The following is a 21,384-nucleotide window of genomic DNA, read 5'->3' as shown; positions in this document are numbered from 1 at the left end:
TCTTCTTTTACCTTTCACTTCATTTATTTTATGGTGTACCTTCCACATACCCATCTCTCTCCCATTGTCATCATTCCTGTCATCGCCCATCATATTTCCTTCTCCACCCCTTGACCCCCTCTATTGCATTCATTAACACTACCAAATTCAACAATTGAATAGGAGTTTAACATCTCATATTGGAAATGGAAAGTACTAATTAAAAATGACTGTTTGGATCAATCGATGCCTTTAGAGTGATTTCAATGATAGATGATTGTTCCCCTGAGATTTACGCCATTGTAGGGCCTTGTTCCACTAACTCTTGTAATTTGCTACTTTGTTGCTTAGGGAAACTTTCAGATGCTCCTTCCCTAAAATTAAAAAATATGTGCAAATGGTCAACTCTCCATGTATGACAAGCTTTGACTACTATGAAAATCTACTTTGATCATCCATTCCTTTATATACTCTTATCATCCCACTAAAAAGGGTCCTTAATGTGGTGAAGTGGAGTAATGTTTGTGTTGTCCAAAGTGCCCTCCCTTCCCTTCAACATTCTTGTTGTATTATGTTGATGCACGCATGTTTGAACGTCGCTTATTGATTTAAAAGCATGTGTGCTCTTGGTTTAATGTTATATTAACAATAAAAATTAACATTGTTTTTAGGGAAAAGTACCGGGATACCCCCTGGAAGTTCGTCTATTTACCAAAATGCCCCTGGAATTCCAAATTTACCAAACCCCTATGTCCAAAACAATACACTTTATAAAGTAATTATACATTGAAATCTACAAGCCCTATTTACTAGAATACCCTTAAACCTAAACTTATTTACCATAATGCCACTATATACCTATTTAACCAATCTATACCACTTTTATTTTTCAAAATACATCATAAATCAAACTAAATTATCAAAAAATTCAATTGAAAGGTCACCTTAAAATCCAATTCTATGAATTTACACCGAGTTATACTGGCTTAATCCCATAAAACCAAAATTTGTGATTGAAGTGACCAAAATTTAATCTTAAAACCAAAACATTTGATCACACACCAAATTTTACCATTGGGATGCCATTTTGAAGCCAAAATCCATGAATTTGCGAATTCACAAACAATTTCGATAACATGTAATTATTACATTTCGATAATTAATTTTGGTTTGCGAGTGTAAAATCATGAAATTTGGTTTAAGATAGCATTTTAATAGCAAAGTGTTATGTGAGATTTCGTTTAAAATGACATTTTGGTAGTAAAGTTTTTCGTGAGATTTGGTTTAACATTTTGGCCGCAAATTGTTTGTGAATCCGCAAATTCATGGAATTTGGCTTCAAAATGGCATCCCAATGGTAAAATTTGGTGTGCGATCAAATGTTTTGGTTTTAAGATTAAATTTTGGTCACTTCAATCACAAATTTTGGTTTTATCGGATTAAGCCAGTATAACTCGGTGTAAATTCATAGAATTGGATTTTAAGGTGACCTTTCAATTGAATTTTTTGATATATAATTTAATTTTGATAATTTAGTTTGATTTATGATGTATTTTGAAAAATAAAAGTGGTATAAATTGGTCAGAATAGATATATAGTGGCATTATGGTAAATAAGTTTAGGTTTAAGGGTATTCTGGTAAATAGGGCTTGTAGATTTCAGTGTGTAATTACTTTATAAAGTGTATTTTTTTGGACATAGGGGTAGTTTGGTAAATTTGGAACTTCCAAGGGCATTCTAGTAAATAGACAAACTTCCAGGGGTATCCTGGTACTTTTCCCTTGTTTTTATTACTCATATAAATGGTTAACATATTTGTATGACACACAGGTCAAGGCCGGTGATAAACCATCACATAAAAGCAAAAGAAAAATATTGGCAACTTCTAGTATGAACATCACACTAATGGCCGGCGGTGATTTATTGTTCCATTTAATCTATTGTACAAAATGATTTGCTTTCAACATTAAGGTGATAAGTACTCAACCATATTTTCATAAATGTCTTATTACACATACATTTGCATTCATCATTATTGGAAGCAAAACTGAAATCATATGATTTGCATTGGATTTAATGGTTTCACACAAAAGACCATAAGCTACATGATCCACCCAACCAATCTAAAAGGGAAAGAGTTGATTACAGTATACGAACCTATAAAGTCTCTTCATAAAATATCATGGCATGCTCCAATAACATAAATCGATGAAGACACTCACTTCACAATAAGAAGTTCAAGTTGTGGGACTACTTTTGTTTTTCATTGTTGCCTATATTTGACAATATGGCTAATAATTCTGTGTATTTAAAATAGGTTACACAAACTCTTTTACTTATATGTGACATTCCGTTCACTCCCTTTTCTAATCGTGGCGAGTTTATAGGCTCTAGGTATGTTCATAATAATTATAGCCTATTTTCACTTTTATTTGGTGTTCCATTGGCAATGCACATAAAATGAGAATTGCAACTAAGTCACTATTAATATTAATAACAATATTGTTGTTATCATTTAAGGGCATGTGTACGAGACATGTGTGTATGTTGTGTTCACACGCTAATCTTGTGCATTTGTTGATTCATGTTTTCCGGATTCTTTCCCACATAGTGAAATGTCTTGTGATATGATAAATTGCATGGTTTCTTTGGTAGTTGTCAACACATATGTAAAGATATGTAAATATCACAATGAGAAAAATTTGGCTCAAATTATATTTTGGCTAGCTTAGTCAAGAAGTTTGGAGTTAATTGGGAAAGAAGTACTCGAGTAATACGATATGGACCGACACATTTATTGGTAGGATATAAAGTATTTGTACGTATTTAGGGACATGGGATTTAATGGTGAAATCACACTCTATGAGTATGCACCACCATTGTTGTAATCTATCTTTGCAATGTACGTAAGTGAGAACTCAAGGATAAAACTAAGACACATTGTGTGATAAATTTTGCAGTTTTATTTTAACATCTCCTAGTCTTCGGTGCTTGTTGCTATATCCCATAGGTAATCATGCCTATTGTGTGTGAATTTGTCTCCTAGAGCCTAGAGGGTTTGTAATATATGTTATTGATGACGCTTCTTGTTTGTGAAGTCCAATCCTTAGTGCTTGTATGAACCATTTTAACACTCAAACAACCTCATGTGAGAACAAATTTGTGTTTGTGAGAACATCCATATTCCTCTACAAGAGAGTCCCTTTCACATATTATGAGTAATCATTGTATTACAAAAAACATCCCAAAGTATTGGTGTTTGCATTACCATGTTTGACAACACATCCCGTTGATTGAAAATTGACACGCATTCTCATGCAATCCTACTAATTAAAATGTGTTACTTGATTTATATATGATATGATGTTCTATGTACATCCAAGTTTTTGGGCATTCCTTTTACTATTGTGTGAAATGGAGAAGATTGGTGTCGACACTAAGTACTCAAGTCATTTCATGATGCTCATTACTTGGGCTCTTTTAACCACAAAATCATCAAATGTAGATGGTCAATAAATGGTTCCGAAGTTCTAACAATGACTTTCCCCCTTTGAGCCTACTATTTGAAAACCAATCTACTTCGAAATTGGTTACAGTACTTAGAAACAAAGGATAATTTATATATTGAAAGGAAAAGAGGGGGAGACAATATCTTAGATCATCAAAACTTCCTAATAATGCAAGATTTTGCAATCCATTTCCACACCAACTATTGATTCTCATATGCCAAGCATCATTCACATCATATTGTAGAAGTACTTATCAAAGTTCAAAAGGTACATCCACAACATGTTGCGAATCTACATTACATAATCATTTGATTCATTATCATCCATGTCGACATGAACCTCCCCTAGTAGTGCAAACTACAAAATGTAAATATCACTCTTTCATGGAATGCCTCGTATACCAACACTCGACCATCTCACCCCCTCAACTCTTTATGAAATCACACTCCCTTGATATATATCTAGTAGAAATCACACTATGAATGACCCCCCCCATGCATTGGACATGCATAGAAACCTTGTAAGCATATCTTGCTTTTGTATGTGATGTATGACCTTGTTGTAAGTAAGTATACCAATATTTTAGTCTAAGGGCATGTTAATATAAGGTTGGGAAGATGGTGAACATGGCAATAAATGAGTAATGGGGGGAGGGGGATTAGCCTAAAATGCGAGAACATCATTATGTGCACACACACGTTGCCTCAATGTGGACATGTTTGGAAGATCAAATGACTTGATTTCTTTCACAGTGTTTCACACATCATTTGAAACTCTAAAATATTTTGCTGTCATGTAAAAGTATTCATTTTCATTTCTTATTGTACCGGTACACATGAGCCATAATGTTCTCGGATGGTTCTCTAGAAATGATGCCTCATCATTATCTTACACAACACATTTAAGTAGCTTGGATTTACACTACAATAAGCAAAAAGGAAATAAAAATCTCATTTCAACCCCACAAAGTGATGCAATTTCCAAACATTTATCCATTCCAAAAGCAACACACGAAAGTCTCTAACCATTGGCAACGAGCAAAAGTGAGCCTAGCATTAAACACGTGTTCACATGAACAACGAAACATACCTATTGACATGTTGAATATGGGCAAATGACAATAAAAAATTTATGACTTAAATGCTACAAATTCATGCAGACAACTATAAGAAGTTAACGAGAAGAAGCCGAAGAAGTAGCTAAATATTACATGAATGATACCTATTTTGTATGGGTAAAGAGAACATGAAAAGACAATGGGGTTATAGCTTGAGTATAGAGAGAGTACATCATTGATCATTTGGTGATCATTGATGGAAATATGTATATATCTATCTTGGCACATCTAGTCATTGAGTATACTATACATACTTTCAAGTCAATCAGTTCCTTTACTAAAGGTTTGATCATCAACAACCAAAGTATATTATGTTTGTAAATGAATAACTCTCATGCTCTCCAACTTTCCCAATAGGATAAGCAAACACATGGTTCAATCAACTCTGTTATCAAAAGCAAAATCCATTGGTACACGAATCACATACAAGTTAAAATAAAGCAACTCCATAATCTATGTGGAATTGTAAAAATACCAAGGATTGATAAGATGTCATGGATGGTTAAACTAAATTTGTCATTGCTTGTGTACATGTTCGTGGGAAATTGTTTAGTAAGAAACACACAACAAAGTGATTGTCCATCACGTGTAGGTTCACTACACATGCACACTTTTACCATGTTCTTAGAAAGGCGGAATTGAGCATACTCTTCCTTTGCATGACTCGGGTTGTTATTGCATGACAACTAAAAATGGGAATTATGCAATTGGAAGTTGGAACAACAAAGTTGCTTTGTAAAATTTTCCAAGAAATGCATTGAGGTGTTAGAGTAGAAATTGGCTGATTTTTATGGACATTATAGCACTTAATAAGGTTGAAACCTTCCTCATTTTCATCCTATATAGTGGCACACACTCCATTTTTTCCATCCATGGTGGTTTCTTTGAGAAATTTGAGTATTTGATTGTAAGGAGGCAACAAGCGGAACACCACAAAGTCCCTTCCCCATGAGAGTATGTATTATAACAAACTACTTTCGACAACAAGTATCTTTGTCATGGCACAACAACAAATGCAACAAAATCCGATCTATAACGAGGATTGCAGAAATTTGTGAAACATTTGAGCCATAAAACATCACATACTCTTAACCCAAATAGGCAATATAAATCAAATAATGCAAGGGAACTAGCAACTAACTAGATGATAAAATGTAAGTGCAAACATCAGGAAAAATGCTCAAACCTTTTTATGCCCCTACCTTAGGCTTCATTGTGTCGTCGATAGAAAACCACAATGGCAAAAAACATTGACACATTTCTCAACTTTTTTGTTTTGATTAGCTCTTTTTGTGCAAACAACAATGCATGAAATGTCATAGCGTGAGATTATTATTTTTTGCTCAAAAAGGAAATTTCTTTCTCTTGGCATAATATGAAACCATTTCTTATTTTCTTCGATTGAGATAATCTGAACCTCATTCCACCTTGAAGATTGTGTTGGATGTGAGTTGAGCTTTTTATGGATCATGAGAAATCGATGAGCTAGGGTAGGGTGGTTATTGAATGCACACACTCGTGAGGGAAATGTGAATTGTTGCATTAATTGATATTCACATGAAAGAGGACAATGCAACCTCCTCGAGGTAGAAATGAACGTGTGAGGCTTACGATCACTACACAACAAAATATTGTACATGTTGAAGACGCGGGTGAAACCAATGCACAAAAAAGAATGTAATTATTGTTATATTGAGGTGGAATCCAAATAAGTGAAGGTGTCTGTGTCATAGGTAACTTCTTTGGTCTTTTTAAGACATGAATATAATTGTTCGTTACATTCTTTGCACTCCTCGCTACCCAGGCCTACTAATATCAATCAATTACCAATAGATGTATTGTGAGTGATTGATTTCTATTCATCCTATGCATGGTGCATTGTTCTTAGTGAAATCGATATGCATAGAATGTGTGTGTGTGTGTATGATAGAAAGATATAGATAGATTCTATTATTATCTTTGGAGGTTAAATATAACCTATGAGACCAAAAATATTACATTTCGCATATGTGAGAGAGATTGGCCAGGGATGGGGTTGAGCGAAAGTGAGGTAGAGATAAACAAATTTTATTATAGTTCTCGGAGGTCACATATGATCCACAAGACGAAAAGGTGAACCAACTTTTTCGTGCGTGCAGGTATGAAGCCATGACTCATGACATTCGAGAAATTTCACCGATGAGCATTGTTGCGATCGGGAGGGAAATGAGCATGAGCATGGGGACCAGGGGTCTACCGATCGTAAGTGTGGGGAGCAGACTCAGACATATCGAATGCATAAAGAGAGAGAGAGAAAGAGAGTAGATCATGGTTGCAAGGTGTGATGGATGGATTCTCGAGGGGCTCGTGAACTTTCTCATTTCAATCGCTACTGAATTCTTAGCGTTCGATTTTTCAAATTCAAAAACGCGCTTCAATTTTTTCTTATCTCTCTCTCTCTCTCTCAAAAAGGAATAGAATAAGAAGAAGAAGAAGAAAATGAAGAAGTCTCTCTCTCTCTCTCTCTCTCTCTTTTCTCTTTTCTCTTTTTCCATTGAAGCAGAGGAGGATCCCAGTGTGTAACGGTTACAAAAAAGCAAAGGTGACTTTTGCGTTTTTGCTTTGTTCGCCTTTCCTCCAATTCCCATTTTTCTTACTCGAAAATAAATAAATCTCCTTTTCTTTTTCTTTTTCGTATTTTATTTTATCTAAAATTATTTCTATTTTACCAACCATTTTTAAACCCCTCCGCCCTTTTTATTTATATATATATATATATTTTTGATTAATCGATATTTCACGCTGATTTATTTTTTAACTTGTTTTTAAAAAAAAACAGAGAGAAGCTTTTTTTTCGTTCTTGGCGGGGGCGCCAGAATGATGGATGAATGGGCGCCGACGTGGGCCGGCCCGATGACGTGGAGGGGGCCACCTCGGAGGTTGTCCGACGTGGCAAGGCATAATCGCCACGTGCCGCTAGCGGGGCGAGACACGTCGGCCGTCTAGGGAGGCGGATAAATGACCGTTTGAGCCGAGGTGGAGCGGCACGTGGCGGTATGGGATTGGCTGGTCGGGGGCCTTTTGGTATTTTCACTGTTTTCTTCATGAATTCGGAGAGAGAGAGAGAGAGAGAGAGAGAGAGAGAGAGAGAGAGAGAGAGAGAGCTTCTGCTTCGTCTTCATCTTCTTCTTCATCTTCGTCTTCATCTTCTTCGTCTTCTGCTTCGCTCTTTTTCTGTCTGCTCTCTCTTAATCTCTTCTCCTCCTGTTCTTAATCTCCTTCTCCCGATTCAGCTTCTGCTGATCTCTACGTAAAGGCGCCACCCGATCGATCTCTTCTTCGTAAATCCCCTCCCAATCCTCTGCTTGATCCCATCCAAAACTGGTACCATCACTCTTCCGCCATAGCCGTGATCCTTCCCTAGCTCTACCTCGTTGCATTTTCAATTCAGCCTTCCTTCTCAATCCTGTGCTCGCTGCATCTTCGTTTTCCAGCGGGAAGACCGTGTCGAAGCAAATCTACTCTCAGTCAGCTAAGGACAGCCATGGCACGGCGGATCGGTAATGCAGAAGGAGTGGAAGAAAGTACTACGCCTGAGTTAAGGAGCTCCAGTACCAGTACTGATAGTATGGATATGAGTGCAACTAGTCCGCCGTCATGCAATCAGACTCCATCCAAAGCCATTCCTTCCTATTCCTCATCTTTCCTTCCTCATTGCGAACCGAATGAGCTTAGAGTTGCAGGAAACACGAGTTGCGATGTGAATCTGGCATCTAGGAAAGCGAATGAATCAGGTAATGCTTATACTCTTTCTATGTGTCAGTTCATCGTCATAGTTATGGTACGCGACTCTTTCTTTCTCTCTCTATCTCTCTCTCTCAGTTAATTCTTATGGCAATTGTCAGGAGCACATTATCTCTTCCTCTCTATCACATACGGATGCATGCTCACTCCCTGTATGCCTTTTTCTCTATTCCTACAGTATCTGAATCAGGATCCTTATGGTTCATATTTTTGAATTCTAATTCTATCCTTACTATATGCCACATGCTTGTTTTCCCTGAAACACATGAATGGCATCTCGTAATGCTTATTATTCTTCCACTATGCCTGTTCCAACATTGCTTGCCGTCCATAGTTTCTCTATCTCTCTCTCTCTCTCTTACGCGTACAGACATGGACACCGAAGACTCGACGCTTTCTTTATTCCGAGCATCTAAATGAAGATACTCATGTATAATCCTTTGCAGCGGCTAGAAGATTTCAGGCTGCATCATGGCTGCATAATATGGTTGGTCCTTTACCCGATCTGCCTAGGGAACCATCAGAGGAGGAGCTCCGCCTGAGCTTAAGAAATGGACTCGTCCTGTGCAATCTCATCAACAAAATCCATCCCGGGGCAGTCCTGAAGGTGCAATTTTGAATATAGAAATATGCAATATTGTATACGAGGAAACATCGACGTTGTATCGCACATCAATGATCATATATATGTCTGAGAAAACGTCTTATGTTCCTGTCCAATTATATGTATACACAACTCTTCCTATGGGTTCCTGTGTTAATCTATCTGTCTGATGGAATGGAATTTATTATCTTTATCTGTGCTTTAAATTGTTGACGTAGTTGATTTTCTGTCTCAGATAGTAGAAAACCCAGCACCTTCCAGCCCTCCGCCTCAAGGCGTAGCACTCTCTGCATATCAATACTTCGAGAATGTCAGAAACTTTCTCGTAGCTGTGAAGGAACTGAATCTACCTTCCTTTCAAGCATCCGATCTGGACAAAGTAAATTGCTTTGTTACCTTGCATATACATTATACGCTTTTTTTTTCGCAATCTTTATCCATTTTGTGTCGGGCTAATTATCAATCAACTTTGCACAGCTAAACCTTTACAAAAGAAAAATGAATTTTCCTTTTGACCTTTGCCTTAAAATTTGCTTTTTATTGTGTGATTTATGATCCTTTAGGGGGACAGCTTACAGACAGGGTTATCGTCAGCTAGAGTTGTAGATTGTATTTTAGCCTTAAAGGCTTACCAAGAATGGCAGCTCCGTGGAGGCCATAGCTTATGGAAATTTGTACCCAACAAATCTCCATGTTCTCTCAAATCCTTTACTAGGCTTGCATCTGCGGAGCATAAATCATCTCGACCACACTGCCCGTCTCGCAAACCGTTGACACTGGATGGTACGAATAAGAACCTTTTCGATGAATGGGGGAGTCCCTTAACTACTACTCAAAAGGTGACATTGGGACATTCCAGAGGGCAGTCTACTGATGGCGAACTCAATTCAACTGAGATGGAATTGTCTAATGCTGGTATGAATTATGATGGTTAAGATCCACTTTGCTCCCTTCTTTCTTATTAATTTCTAATAATTAATTAGGAGCATTCGCATAAAAAATGATGCATCTCATTCAGTTTAGTGCATTTATTCTCATCAATGTTTAATGGCTTTCCTGCTGATCCTTCCTTATCTCGTTCTGCTTGCTAAAGAGTAATTAGTTTCATTTGCGTTGTACTTTGCATGTAATGTATTGTCTTGTATGGTAGCTAAATTGGGTCTCTCCTATGTCCGTTCAGATTTTACTGCTACATGGGAGCAATATGTGATCCAGCGGTTCAATGATGCCACCGATATTAAGGGCATGGACACACTAGAAGCCTGTGATGAAATGCCTCACACACCTATATGTCTAGAGGTATACTTCTGAGTTTGTAATCGAAATACAACTGATTAGGTGAATGTCTATAGGCTACAAACGGTTTCCTTTTACACAGCGATTCTTTCTCTTGACAGAGTGTTTCAACTGAGTTCCCTGCGAAGTTGATCATGTTAGCTTTGCACGATAAGAAGCCAGAAGAGGTTCCTGTGGTTAGTAAAGATTAAGATTAGTTTCTTTACAAATTGGTATTTTGCTTCGTAGAAATCATTCCTTAGGTGTACATCTACAGCTTGTTGAGGTGATGTTACGGAAAGTTTTGGAAGAATCTAAACGCAGACTCTCAGCAACACAGGTACGTTTCGTCGATGAAGTCATTAATAATATGAGATGAAGTCATTAATAATATGAGATAAAGTTCGTTGTATTCACTTTCACTGTGAAATCTGAAGAAAGTTTGTATATGAACTTTTTAAGTGCAAGAGAAACCACAAGGCAATGAGGGAGGATCATGCCGCTGCTGCAATAGATCAATTAGGAGGAGATCATGCTAATCTGAACGACTTGAAGATGGAGCTAGAAGAGGCACAGAAAGTTAACCAGAGACGGGCCAATATTTTAGAGTCACAACAGAAAGAACTCAAGGTGGTTTACCTTTACTGGCATAAACATATTGTTTTAAGTGGAAGAAAACCTAAACTAACCACAACTTTTTCTTAATTTATCTAAACGCCTGTGATTTTTCTCAGATGTCATTGGTCAACCCTCTCTTGAGCAATTAATTAGATAGATGTGCAATTTGAACAGTTATATGATCAATTTATTCCCAATTTGTCAATTGTATGTGCTATTTGAGCAATAGAATGGAGAATGCAACCTCTATTTCCTCAATCCATACGATTGGGGAATTTTGAAGTTTTTCCCGTCAAATGTAGTCTCAAACATTGAGAACGTGGTTTTATGTCTGTGAAGGATGTAAAGCAATTACTGGAAAGCACCAGGGACGAGATAGAGGATGCTAAAGAGCAATGGAGAAAGGAAATGGAAGCTGCTGGTATGATCTATTGATTAGTTCGAAATGTTTTGGATGGAAATTTTTGTGAAACTGGGCCTTTGTTCTGAGATTTATAATGAATGCGCCAGATACCAAACTCCATGGCCTTGCTCAAGCTGCCGCTGAATACCACAAAGTAGTCGCTGAGAATAGAGAGCTTTACAACCAAGTTCAAGATCTGAAAGGTAATTCTTCAATCTCACGTAGGACAGCTTACAGAACATGTGGATTGCTTAAGAACATTCTATTGTGATTGAATCCCAGGAAATATCAGGGTATACTGTAGGGTAAGGCCCTTTTTGCCAGGACAAAGTGACAGTCATAGCACAGTGGATTTTGTGGGAGAGAAAGGATCCATAATGATTGCACACCCCAACAAACAAGGGAAAGATCAACGCAAACTCTTCAAATTCAATAAAGTGTTTGGACCCACTGCAGGACAAGGTAGGTCCTTGTATGAGTTTTGACTAGAAACGGAATGTACAGATGTTTAAAGTCTTGTATTATATTAAGGAATGGTATATTGCAGCGGAAGTTTTCCTCGACACGCAACCACTAATAAGGTCGGTTTTGGACGGTTTCAAAGTATGCATTTTTGCTTATGGCCAAACTGGATCCGGGAAGACCTTCACTATGGTTAGTTTATAGCATTCAGATAGGTGTTGAGACATCGGTTGTCCTTTTCCTCTTGCTGAATTCTTCTCAAATTACATATGCAACTTTTGCAGACGGGCCCAAACAACCCATCACCAAATGACTGGGGTGTGAATTTTCGAGCACTAAATGATCTATTTGAACTATCTCAGAAAAGGGATGGGTTTATGAAGTATGAAGTTGGAGTTCAAATGATGGAGATTTATAACGAACAAGTGCGGGATCTTCTGTGTTCTGATGGTTCTAACAAAAAATATCCTTTCCATGGTTTCATGTTGGTTTATATACCATAGGTTTTAATTTGGAAATTTCCTCATTGAGAAAGTAGCTTTTGTTGGCTCTTGAACGCTTGTCACGGTAAGGTTATGTTTTTAGAAGCCTAGTTTGAAAATGCCGTTACTTCGGGATGGAAGAGGCAGCACATCACGCTATGTGTTTGATGCATGCTTGCTATGTAGATAATTGCTTATTATAACTGTATGCTAGCTATGTGGTTGAAAAGCCTTAACTGAATAAAACGTTAGAGATTCGGAATAATTCTCAACAAAACGGACTCAATGTCCCAGATGCCACGATGCTGTCTGTTAAATGTACCGAAGATGTTATGGAATTCATGAATCTTGGGCATAAGAATCGTGCAGTGGGTTCTACTGCCTTAAATGACCGAAGCAGTCGATCTCACAGGTTTGAAATTATTAAAGGCCTGTTTTGAGACCGAGATCTTCAAGAAAGCATTGTCCTCACGTTATCATATTTTGCACTACAGTGTTTTGACAGTGCATGTGAGAGGTACAGACCTAGGATCTGGAGCTATCCTTCGTGGATGTCTTCACCTGGTCGACCTCGCAGGAAGTGAGAGAGTCGACAAGTCAGAGGTGACAGGAGATAGGTTGAAAGAAGCTCAACACATTAACAAATCCCTCTCTGCTTTGGGTGATGTTATTGCTGCGCTTGCCCAAAAGACTGCTCATGTTCCCTACAGAAACAGCAAGTTGACACAGTTGCTTCAAGATTCTTTAGGTAGAACTAGTTCAAGGCATGATTGCAAGTAGAGTGAATTGAAAGCTCTTGGTATGTCTTTTTTGGTTAACAGTAAATTTTCTTCTAATTTATTGTAGGTGGTCAAGCCAAAACTCTTATGTTTGTGCATGTAAGTCCAGACGAAGAATCATATTCTGAAACAGTAAGCACCTTAAAGTTCGCAGAAAGGGTGGCTACAGTGGAACTGGGTGCTGCTCAGTCACACAAAGAGAGCGGAGAAGTTCGAGATCTTAAGGATCAGGCAAAGCAGTCTAATCTCCTTTGACTCCATCTAAAATCATTCTGTACACCACATTGAGTTTAGAAATTGACATGTTTAATCATTTGTCCAGATAGCATTTTTGAAAGATGTTCTAGCGAAGAAGGATGTAGAAGCAGAAAGAATACCCAAGGAAATGAAAATAAAACCAATTGATAGTGTACACGAAAAGGGCAAGTTGAAGTCTGGGTGTTCACCTGGTCAGATTCAACAGATGAGAACAAGTGGGGAGTTTATGCCACAACAGACGGGACAGAGTGGACAAGGCAAACGAAGACAGCCCTTGGAAGAGGTGCGAAATTCGGATGTAAGGATGTGTACATTTTCTTTGCATGTATGAATTTTTTGATTGTTCCAATTGTAAAGTGCACATTATGTATTATCAGGTTCGGCCAAGCCCACTCAATATCAATACAGTACAAAAACATGCTTCAGGTGTAGAAATATCTTCTCCGAGTGTCTTTGATAATGACTTTATGGATGAAGATTATGTAAAACAAAAGCCAGACGAGGATTCATGTAAACGGAAAGCAGTCAAGCTTCCTAGGCAAGCTATTGCTTACACAGAACACTTGAGTTCTCCTGGTCATGAATTGGAAGTAATTTCCTCCAGCCGAGTCACAAGCAAGAATAAGATCCGAAGAGAGAGTTTGCTAGAATCACCAATGAAGAAAGGAACTGACATTCGAGAATCTTCTGCGATAGCTTCCACACCCGCAGAGAAATTTGTACCTGAAGGGGTTACCATGGTATTCAATAGTGGAAGAAAGGATAATGAAGATAGACCTCTACATCTACAAGGATCGCATTTAAAACACTTCTCCAAACAAGTAGACATGGATTCCCCTCTATTCACTGGGCAAAACGATCTAAAAGTGGAGGAAAGTGCTGCCAGTGAGTGTTCTGAAGATGATGAAACATGTCCGAAACCAGGGGCAAACCCTAGTGTTGCTATTGCCACATCTGAATCTGTCCAGGAAATGAAGGGAAACAAGAAAAGTGCAGAAAAGAGGTAATTTCTGTAGCTTACAGAATGAAATGGAAAACGACAAAATGAGAGGGACATTAATAGAGTGAATGAGCATAATCAATATATACAGTGAACGACAAAATGGAAACCATTTTACAGAGAGAATGAGCAATTGTGAATAATGGTGTTTTTTGTTGCTATTGTTAGGTTGGCTACCACCAAACAATCTCCGAATACATTGTTCAAAGTGGATGCTAATACAAATAGTGCTGTAAGGCGATCAAGGAGGTTTTCTTTGACTGGTTCCCATGCAAAGAAAGCAGCAGGAACAAGAAATGTGAGCAGCACTACACTTGAGGCAAAGCTCATAGCAGGTATGCATACTATATTGCATCCCATTGCCATTGATCTACTGTTTATATATTAGGATAACTATTCATGTCTATGTTAATGTTATGGTTCATCTTTAGATCATGACAAAGCAATGTTTGGTTGCATATTGATACTAATGTCATGTATGGGGAATAGTCATGCGAAACTTTCAATTCTTTATATGAATGCTATGTTGTGTATAATTCGGGTTATTTCTATGTTTGCCTTAAATACTATGTTGTGTGGTGAATGTTTGGTTTCGTATCTCTTTGCTTGCGAATGCTCAATTGCTATCTTCTGATGTCTTCTGCAAGTAGTAAATTATGAATGCTATGTTGCATTATCTATAATAATGCCACTGATTGATCCATTAATTGCTTTATGCGCTAGTTTCTTCGGAAGGGGGCACTGTCGAATGCTATGCGAAAGCCACAATTCCCCGGCAATCGGCGGCTCCAGCTGTCTCCATTCAAAAGTCATCAAAGAGATGGATGTAGCAACAACACACATTCGTGGTTTCTGATCTCAGAAACAAATCCTGTTTTTGCCAATTCCAGTCAATTGAAAGGATGTGATTGGTTTCTTTGTCTTGAAACCCTTACCTTGCTCACATCTGTTAATTCCTATACATTTGAGAGGATCAAACTTATTATCCTCCTCACCTTTGATTCAAATTTTTTTATGGTAGAAGGCCCAACTATAACAAGTTCGTGGCCTACCTATGCCCAACCTCAGTAAACTACAACAATATCCAAATTCTTTTCCAGTATTATATCGTCCAATAATTCAAGATTCAACAGTATAATATATAGCTAATTGTGCATTTCTCATGATCTGTTATTACTGTGCATTTCTCATGATCTCTTTCATTCAAAATTGTGGTGACATAATTCGTTGTTCCACACCAAGAAAACTACTACAATCTCTAAATTCCTATGCCCAACCTCAGTAAACTACTATAATCTCTAAATTCTTTTCCAGTAATATATCGTCCACTAATTCAAAATTCAACAGTATAATATATAGCTAATTGTGCATTTCTCATAATCTGTTATTACTTAGCATTTCTCATGATTTGTTATTGCTGTGCATTTCTTCTGATCTCTTTTATTCAAAATTGTGGTGACATAATTCTTTGTTTCACACCAAGAAAAAGTAAGATTGTGGGTGATGATAGTCAAGTGGACAAGATAATATTATTTATGTTGATGACAATATTGTTTAATGATCAATGTTACTAAATGAACAGAATCTTTGGGCTTGTATGTTCTACCATGTTCCTTCTTATATTTGAATGCACAAGTGTTCTACCATGTTCCTTCTTATATTTGAATGCACAAGGGTGTTGTATTGCAATGACACTATCCTGTGCTAACTTGGTCTTTGTCAAGGAAGATGGCACCAAATGAAGAGATATTCAAACTGTAAAGTATTTCGTAGTTTTGTATTTTTGAAAGGAGGTTAAAACCTTTGCGCAAAATTCTATGTTTGAAACCCATTGCTTGGAAATTTTCATCTATAATGATTTTTTTACAAAAATGAAGAGATGAAGTAGTCGCAAGTTATCATGATAAAGTAGTCATGAAGATCCCCTTAACAAGGTTAGAAAATCAAACTTCTGTGCTGTGACAAGACTACATAAAATGTCAAAATCATGCTATCACCAGAGCTCAAATCGTGTTATTATTTATTGCAAGACTACCTTTACATCCCATACACACCAAGGCTCACCACGAAACATTAATGTTTTATTTAACCAGGTCATATGTTATTTACAAAGAATAAAGTGAATCTCCTGCTCTGATATGAACACATAGTCTCTAATGAGCCAAAACTGATTGTGTGTAAAAGCAGTGCATGTCTTACAGAAGTCGAAGAAATAAAAGTATAATGATTACACAGAGCATGCTCGGAAGAACCTCTTGAGCACAACTTATAGGTAATATATCTGGCATAGTACACTCATTCCCATCAAAGAAGACCTTTGTTGGATAATAATCTCGTGTTGTTACATTACCAGACACTCCTTGCAATGTGAATGATAGAACTGATTGCTGAATCCCGGGATAATTGTCATATATCCCATTCAGATAGTTCAGCCCTGCTAGACCATATAACAAGACAGTATTGTTACCCGTATTCGTATAATTAAAACTATACGCTTGTTGGAATCCAGGATAAACAACTGAACCAAGCTCAACTGCAGCCGACCAATCAGAAAACTGCAACCCTTGCCAATTAAAAATAGTCATTCTTGCACTCCAGCCATCGGTATAGTCTGACACAAGATGCCAATTCACACTAACTCCACAATTATCAGGACATGGTAGTACTTGAGGGATATTCCATTGATTAAGCTCATAATATGCAAGAGTCTTCGCGGTTCGATTCACACCCGGCACAGTGGCAAGCTCCACTGGAATCAATAAAGCTTCAGCCGATGAATTGCATGTAGAAGAAGAAGTTTGAGCAGCACTACAGCCACATGCACATGTCTTGCAAGGCACGACTGATGCATTGTTATAAGCTGAGAAAGATACACAACATTTTGGGATCGGTGGTGGCGTCACAGTCAGGTTGCACGTAACTTGCCAGGTAATAACTGCTGATGTTGACCTCTGGGGAGTGCTCGAATCGGCATAAACAGTTGGCTCAACCAATCTCGGCTGCCCACATGTATAATCCGCATTGAATGTTCCATTCAGTTTCCAGTTTATAGGAGGATCGATAAGTGTGCTATTCTGATTCTGAGGAGGAAGCTTGAACACAAGTAACTGAAATACTGACTTTGACTTTGTCGGGTCTTGAAGAGCCGGCAATAACGTTCCATTCCGACAACAATAGTCAAGTTTCCCTACTGTTGAATCATTGGCTTTATATTGGTCTAGATCAATGATGGTTGGGCTTATCGTACAACTAGTGACTTGAGAGAAATCCACACTAGCATAGTATGTTCCAGCATCTCCGAAGATACACTCATTTTGATCTTGGTCAGTGGTGGTGGCACCTCGCATTGAATAGATGAATTCTCCATTCTCCCAAGTCCATTGTAAGTTCCAATAGTCCAACCTCCCAGTTGGGTTATCATTTGACATAGTAACCTGTGCCGAGTATTGATTTGCTGCAGCTTTGAGCACATCATAAGAGATAGTGATATCACCTGTATATCGTGGCAAATATGTATTTTGTGCTAGCACAATTGTAGAGTTCACTTTAGTACAACATGTTTGAATGGTTCCATCTGCACAAGTCAGGAATAAAATACTTGAATATATATTTATATAAATATACAGGTCACAATTACAGCCTCCTATACAAGAACCAATTATCAAGTTATTATTTAAATGTGTAACAACAAGACTTGAATGCAGAAGAGTGGTGTGCGTAGTTGTAAATCAGGGAGCAAGACATTGGATCTAAATTTCCACCTGCAACAAAAGACTTGTAATGAAATTGGAATGGTCTAGGAAAACAAAATAGCATCAGAAAGAGAACAAAAACAGTGCAAAAACCAAGGTATCGGAAAACAAAACAACTCTGACCCAAAGTGCTGAGGCAATCAAAACAGTATAAAAAATAAACTGAACCACCAAAACCAAAAAGAAGTGATCAAGCTAAGAACTACCATTGACGCATCAAAATGGCAATCAGTAAATAAAAAACAATCAATCAAAACACCACAAAGGCATAAGATGTTTTATAAGAAAAAGAAATGATTGGTATTAGTAAATGAAAACACCCGGCCTATGGAAAGCATATGCATCAAGATTCAAAATATGATTAGAGAATTGACGAATCTACCCACTCACCTAGGAATAGCAATGGTGTTACAACAACAACAAAAAAAGACGACATTTTGTACCTACACCTTGAAACAAAACAATACCTTGAAACGGTGAAATGATCAAACTACCCTTTTGTTTCACTTCGCATTATCTTGCTGGACTCCCCCTCTTCACTAGGATCGTAGTTTCCATAGTTTCCACAGACACTAAAACCTATTCTACAATTCACTGACACCCTAGTGTTTTAGAGACAAGAAGAATATTGTTGATAAGAGGGAAGAGAAGGCATTGTCAAAGGAGCTTTCAAGAAGTAGGAGTGTGAGGAAAAAGGAAAGAGAAAGAAAAGGTAATTTGATCATTTAAATTTTGTGAAGGGTGTGCATTATGATAAATTCAGTGAGCAATTAAATCATTTTGGTGGTATTTTGATCAATTTAACCAAAAAATAATATTGCAACTAAGAATTCAGGAAAATGGTTATCATGAGAATGAATAAAAGAAACATTAGACACTAAATCATTTTGGTGGTATTTTGATCAATTTAACCAAAAAATAATATTGCACCTAAGAATTCAGGAAAATGGTTATCATGAGAAAGAATAAAAGAAACATTAGACACTAAATCATTTTGGTGGTATTTTGATCAATTTAACCAAAAAATAATATTGCACCTAAGAATTCAGGAAAATGGTTATCATGAGAATGGATAAAAGAAACATTAGACACGGCCGAAATATAAATTAATGTTAGTCCTTATTACTGATGCCTGAAAATATACATCTTATTTTTGGAAAACGTTAGAAAACACTGTTCTTTTGTTAAACAATGACCAATGGATATAGAAACACAGACCTGGTATAGAAGTAACGGGATTTGAACACTCATAACTCGAATCAAGGAGAGTTATATTAGTAGGCAAAGAGCTCTCATTCTTCCCAAACTCGGTACCCAGCAAACTGAGGCTAACACCCATTTGTGAGAAATCATTGGCCGTCTCAATACCTGTCTTAAGCGTCCCTGAACTGGTCAATATAACACCATTGCTAGCATTATAAGGAAATGAAGAACCATCTGCCACTAGGGATCCTCCGGCATCGACGAGGATCTCCCCATTCACATAATTGATGAATATGTCCCATCCTTTTAAGTCTTCTTCCCCTGCGTTGAAGATGTCTAGCGTGGCCTTGAAAGCATAGGGTTGTTTTGTAAGGTCGGTTACATATGGATAAGACCTTGTGATCGATTCGAGTTTGTATATGATCCCGACACTCGAGTTGCAAGTCTGCGAGATGTTGTTGAATGTCTGCGCTTGTGTAGAAGAAGAGATGAAGGCGAGAAGAGAGAGAGGTAGAAGAAGAAGAAAAATACTCATTGCGTGTGTCTGAGTGTGTATGTATGTGTGTGTGGGTGTGGGTGTGGGTGTGTGTGTGTGTGTGTGTGTGTGTGTGTGTGTGTATGTGTGTAGTGTGTGTGTGTGTGTATGTCTGTGTGGGGGAGAGAGAGAGAGAAAGAATTGCACAGTAAATATAATATAAGCTCTGGTTTTATTCAGAGAAGACGAATAGGGAGAGGGAGAACAGAGTTTCTTTAGATCAGTGTTTGGCTTTAGAAATAATAAGATGGAAGATAACAAAGGTGAAGAACAGAGAGAGAGAGAGAGAGAGAGAGAGAGAGAACCGAGATGGGTTATGAAGGGAAATTTGTGAGAGTGAGAAATTGAGGCAGGTTTTATGTACAAGAGAGAGGGTTTTCCATGGCTAAGATGAAGAAGCTTTCTGCGAAAACAGAGAGAGAGAGAGAGAGAGAGAGAGAGAGAGAGAGAGACTGGGTCGTTTTGCACGTAACTGCGTAAGTCGAAGAGCGCGCAGAGGCAGACTTCTTCTTTCCTCTCTCTCTCTCTCTCTCTCTCTCTCTCTCTCTCTCTCTCTCTCTCTCAGAGTCTCTCTCTAATGCCTCTGTTTTCTGGTTTTATGTGCAGGTTCTTTTCTCTTGGATTTCTTCTTTTCCTTTTGAAGGCGGAGGAAGAGGAAGACTAAGAGAGAGAGAGAGAGAGAGAGAGAGAGAGAGAGAGAGAGAGAGTAAAAGACAGAACATATATGTGTGTGTATGTTGTTGATACATACTAAGACAACTTAGAAGAAGAAAAGCCAAAGGAAGAAACAAAATGAAAACGCGTGTGGAGCACCGCCACGTGTCCATTCAAGAAGACCAGTCATTGTGGGCGTCCGGACAAACCACAGAATCTCTCTCATTCATTCCTGTCTTATGTCTTCTTTCGGGGGGGCCTTCCTTCCGGACACAATGATACAGAATCTCATTCGTATGAGTCTTCGGGGGCCTTCTCATCTCCAATTCACTCCCTTGTTCTCTCTCCCCCGTCCGCCCACCCCAGGTCACGACAATGAGAATATCCCCCAAGCCGTCTTCAAAACTTCCAAGATCGGCCAAATACTTCATCTCACTATTTCCTCTCGGCATTTCCCCCGATAAAGTGGATCGAATGAACTCGCGATTGGATCCCTTGCATTACAAGGTTCTCTCACGTACGTTGAGATTCATGAGAGCATCCAACTTTAGCCTTTGAATTTTGAACTTCTAGATCACATGGCTTTGTTGGGTGCAATTCATTTTGCTTAATTTCCACACCCAATATCAACACAGTTACCTATAAATTTGAATAATGAAGCTTTTGTCAGAGTTCCCTTTAAAATTTAAAATATCGGTTTGTTATAATACTAGCAAAAGTGGCAAACACTTTAGAATAACATTGTAATAAGTATGAACATACCACATTGTGTGGACCTTGCACTGTGTGAGTTTCCTGGCATCTCAAGGCGCACGAATATGGTCTTATACAAAAAGTCTAATACATTCCATATAATAATGAAGCCCATCTTAAGAATGTATGTGATATCTAAAGACACGCTCCTAGAGGCATGAAGTGTTATAGACCCATGTTGATTAGTTATGATGAGAGGCATGAAGCGTTATAGACCC

At 37.9% G+C, this 21,384-nt stretch overlaps 2 protein-coding genes across 3 annotated transcripts; one reads left to right on the top strand and one right to left on the bottom strand.

Annotated features, from left to right (window-relative positions):
- Positions 1 to 8,037: 8,037 nt before the first annotated feature.
- Positions 8,038 to 15,409, top strand: LOC147850184 (kinesin-like protein KIN-14Q). Of its 2 annotated transcripts, none has more exons than XM_087336367.1 (20): positions 8,038 to 8,378; positions 8,835 to 8,995; positions 9,228 to 9,371; positions 9,556 to 9,907; positions 10,173 to 10,291; positions 10,390 to 10,464; positions 10,545 to 10,607; positions 10,730 to 10,897; positions 11,225 to 11,306; positions 11,396 to 11,491; positions 11,571 to 11,750; positions 11,836 to 11,942; positions 12,035 to 12,203; positions 12,470 to 12,644; positions 12,727 to 12,980; positions 13,079 to 13,242; positions 13,334 to 13,552; positions 13,647 to 14,272; positions 14,438 to 14,604; positions 14,993 to 15,409. In XM_087336367.1, exons 1-20 carry the CDS (start codon positions 8,129 to 8,131, stop codon positions 15,097 to 15,099), a joined length of 3,678 nt encoding a protein of 1,225 aa, XP_087192493.1. In that variant the 5' UTR covers positions 8,038 to 8,128; the 3' UTR covers positions 15,100 to 15,409. The 2 variants fall into 2 exon arrangements, with proteins under 2 accessions (XP_087192493.1, XP_087192492.1); XM_087336366.1 differs by having other exon boundaries at positions 8,039 to 8,378; positions 13,334 to 13,567.
- Positions 15,410 to 16,329: 920 nt separating this feature from the next.
- Positions 16,330 to 20,287, bottom strand: LOC147850183 (COBRA-like protein 10). Its single transcript, XM_087336368.1, has 2 exons — positions 19,240 to 20,287; positions 16,330 to 17,843 (listed from the first exon to the last, which is right to left on the bottom strand). Exons 1-2 carry the CDS (start codon positions 19,757 to 19,759, stop codon positions 16,465 to 16,467), a joined length of 1,899 nt encoding a protein of 632 aa, XP_087192494.1. The 5' UTR covers positions 19,760 to 20,287; the 3' UTR covers positions 16,330 to 16,464.
- Between the last annotated feature and the right edge of the window lie 1,097 nt (positions 20,288 to 21,384).

The sequence above is a fragment of the Azolla caroliniana genome, unplaced genomic scaffold (genome assembly GCF_043228905.1).
Source record: "Azolla caroliniana isolate FFs.n. ecotype wild unplaced genomic scaffold, voAzoCaro1.0.p SCAF_21, whole genome shotgun sequence".
In the NCBI taxonomy this organism is placed as follows: domain Eukaryota; kingdom Viridiplantae; phylum Streptophyta; class Polypodiopsida; order Salviniales; family Salviniaceae; genus Azolla; species Azolla caroliniana.
This window is presented reverse-complemented; position numbering and strand designations above follow the sequence as displayed.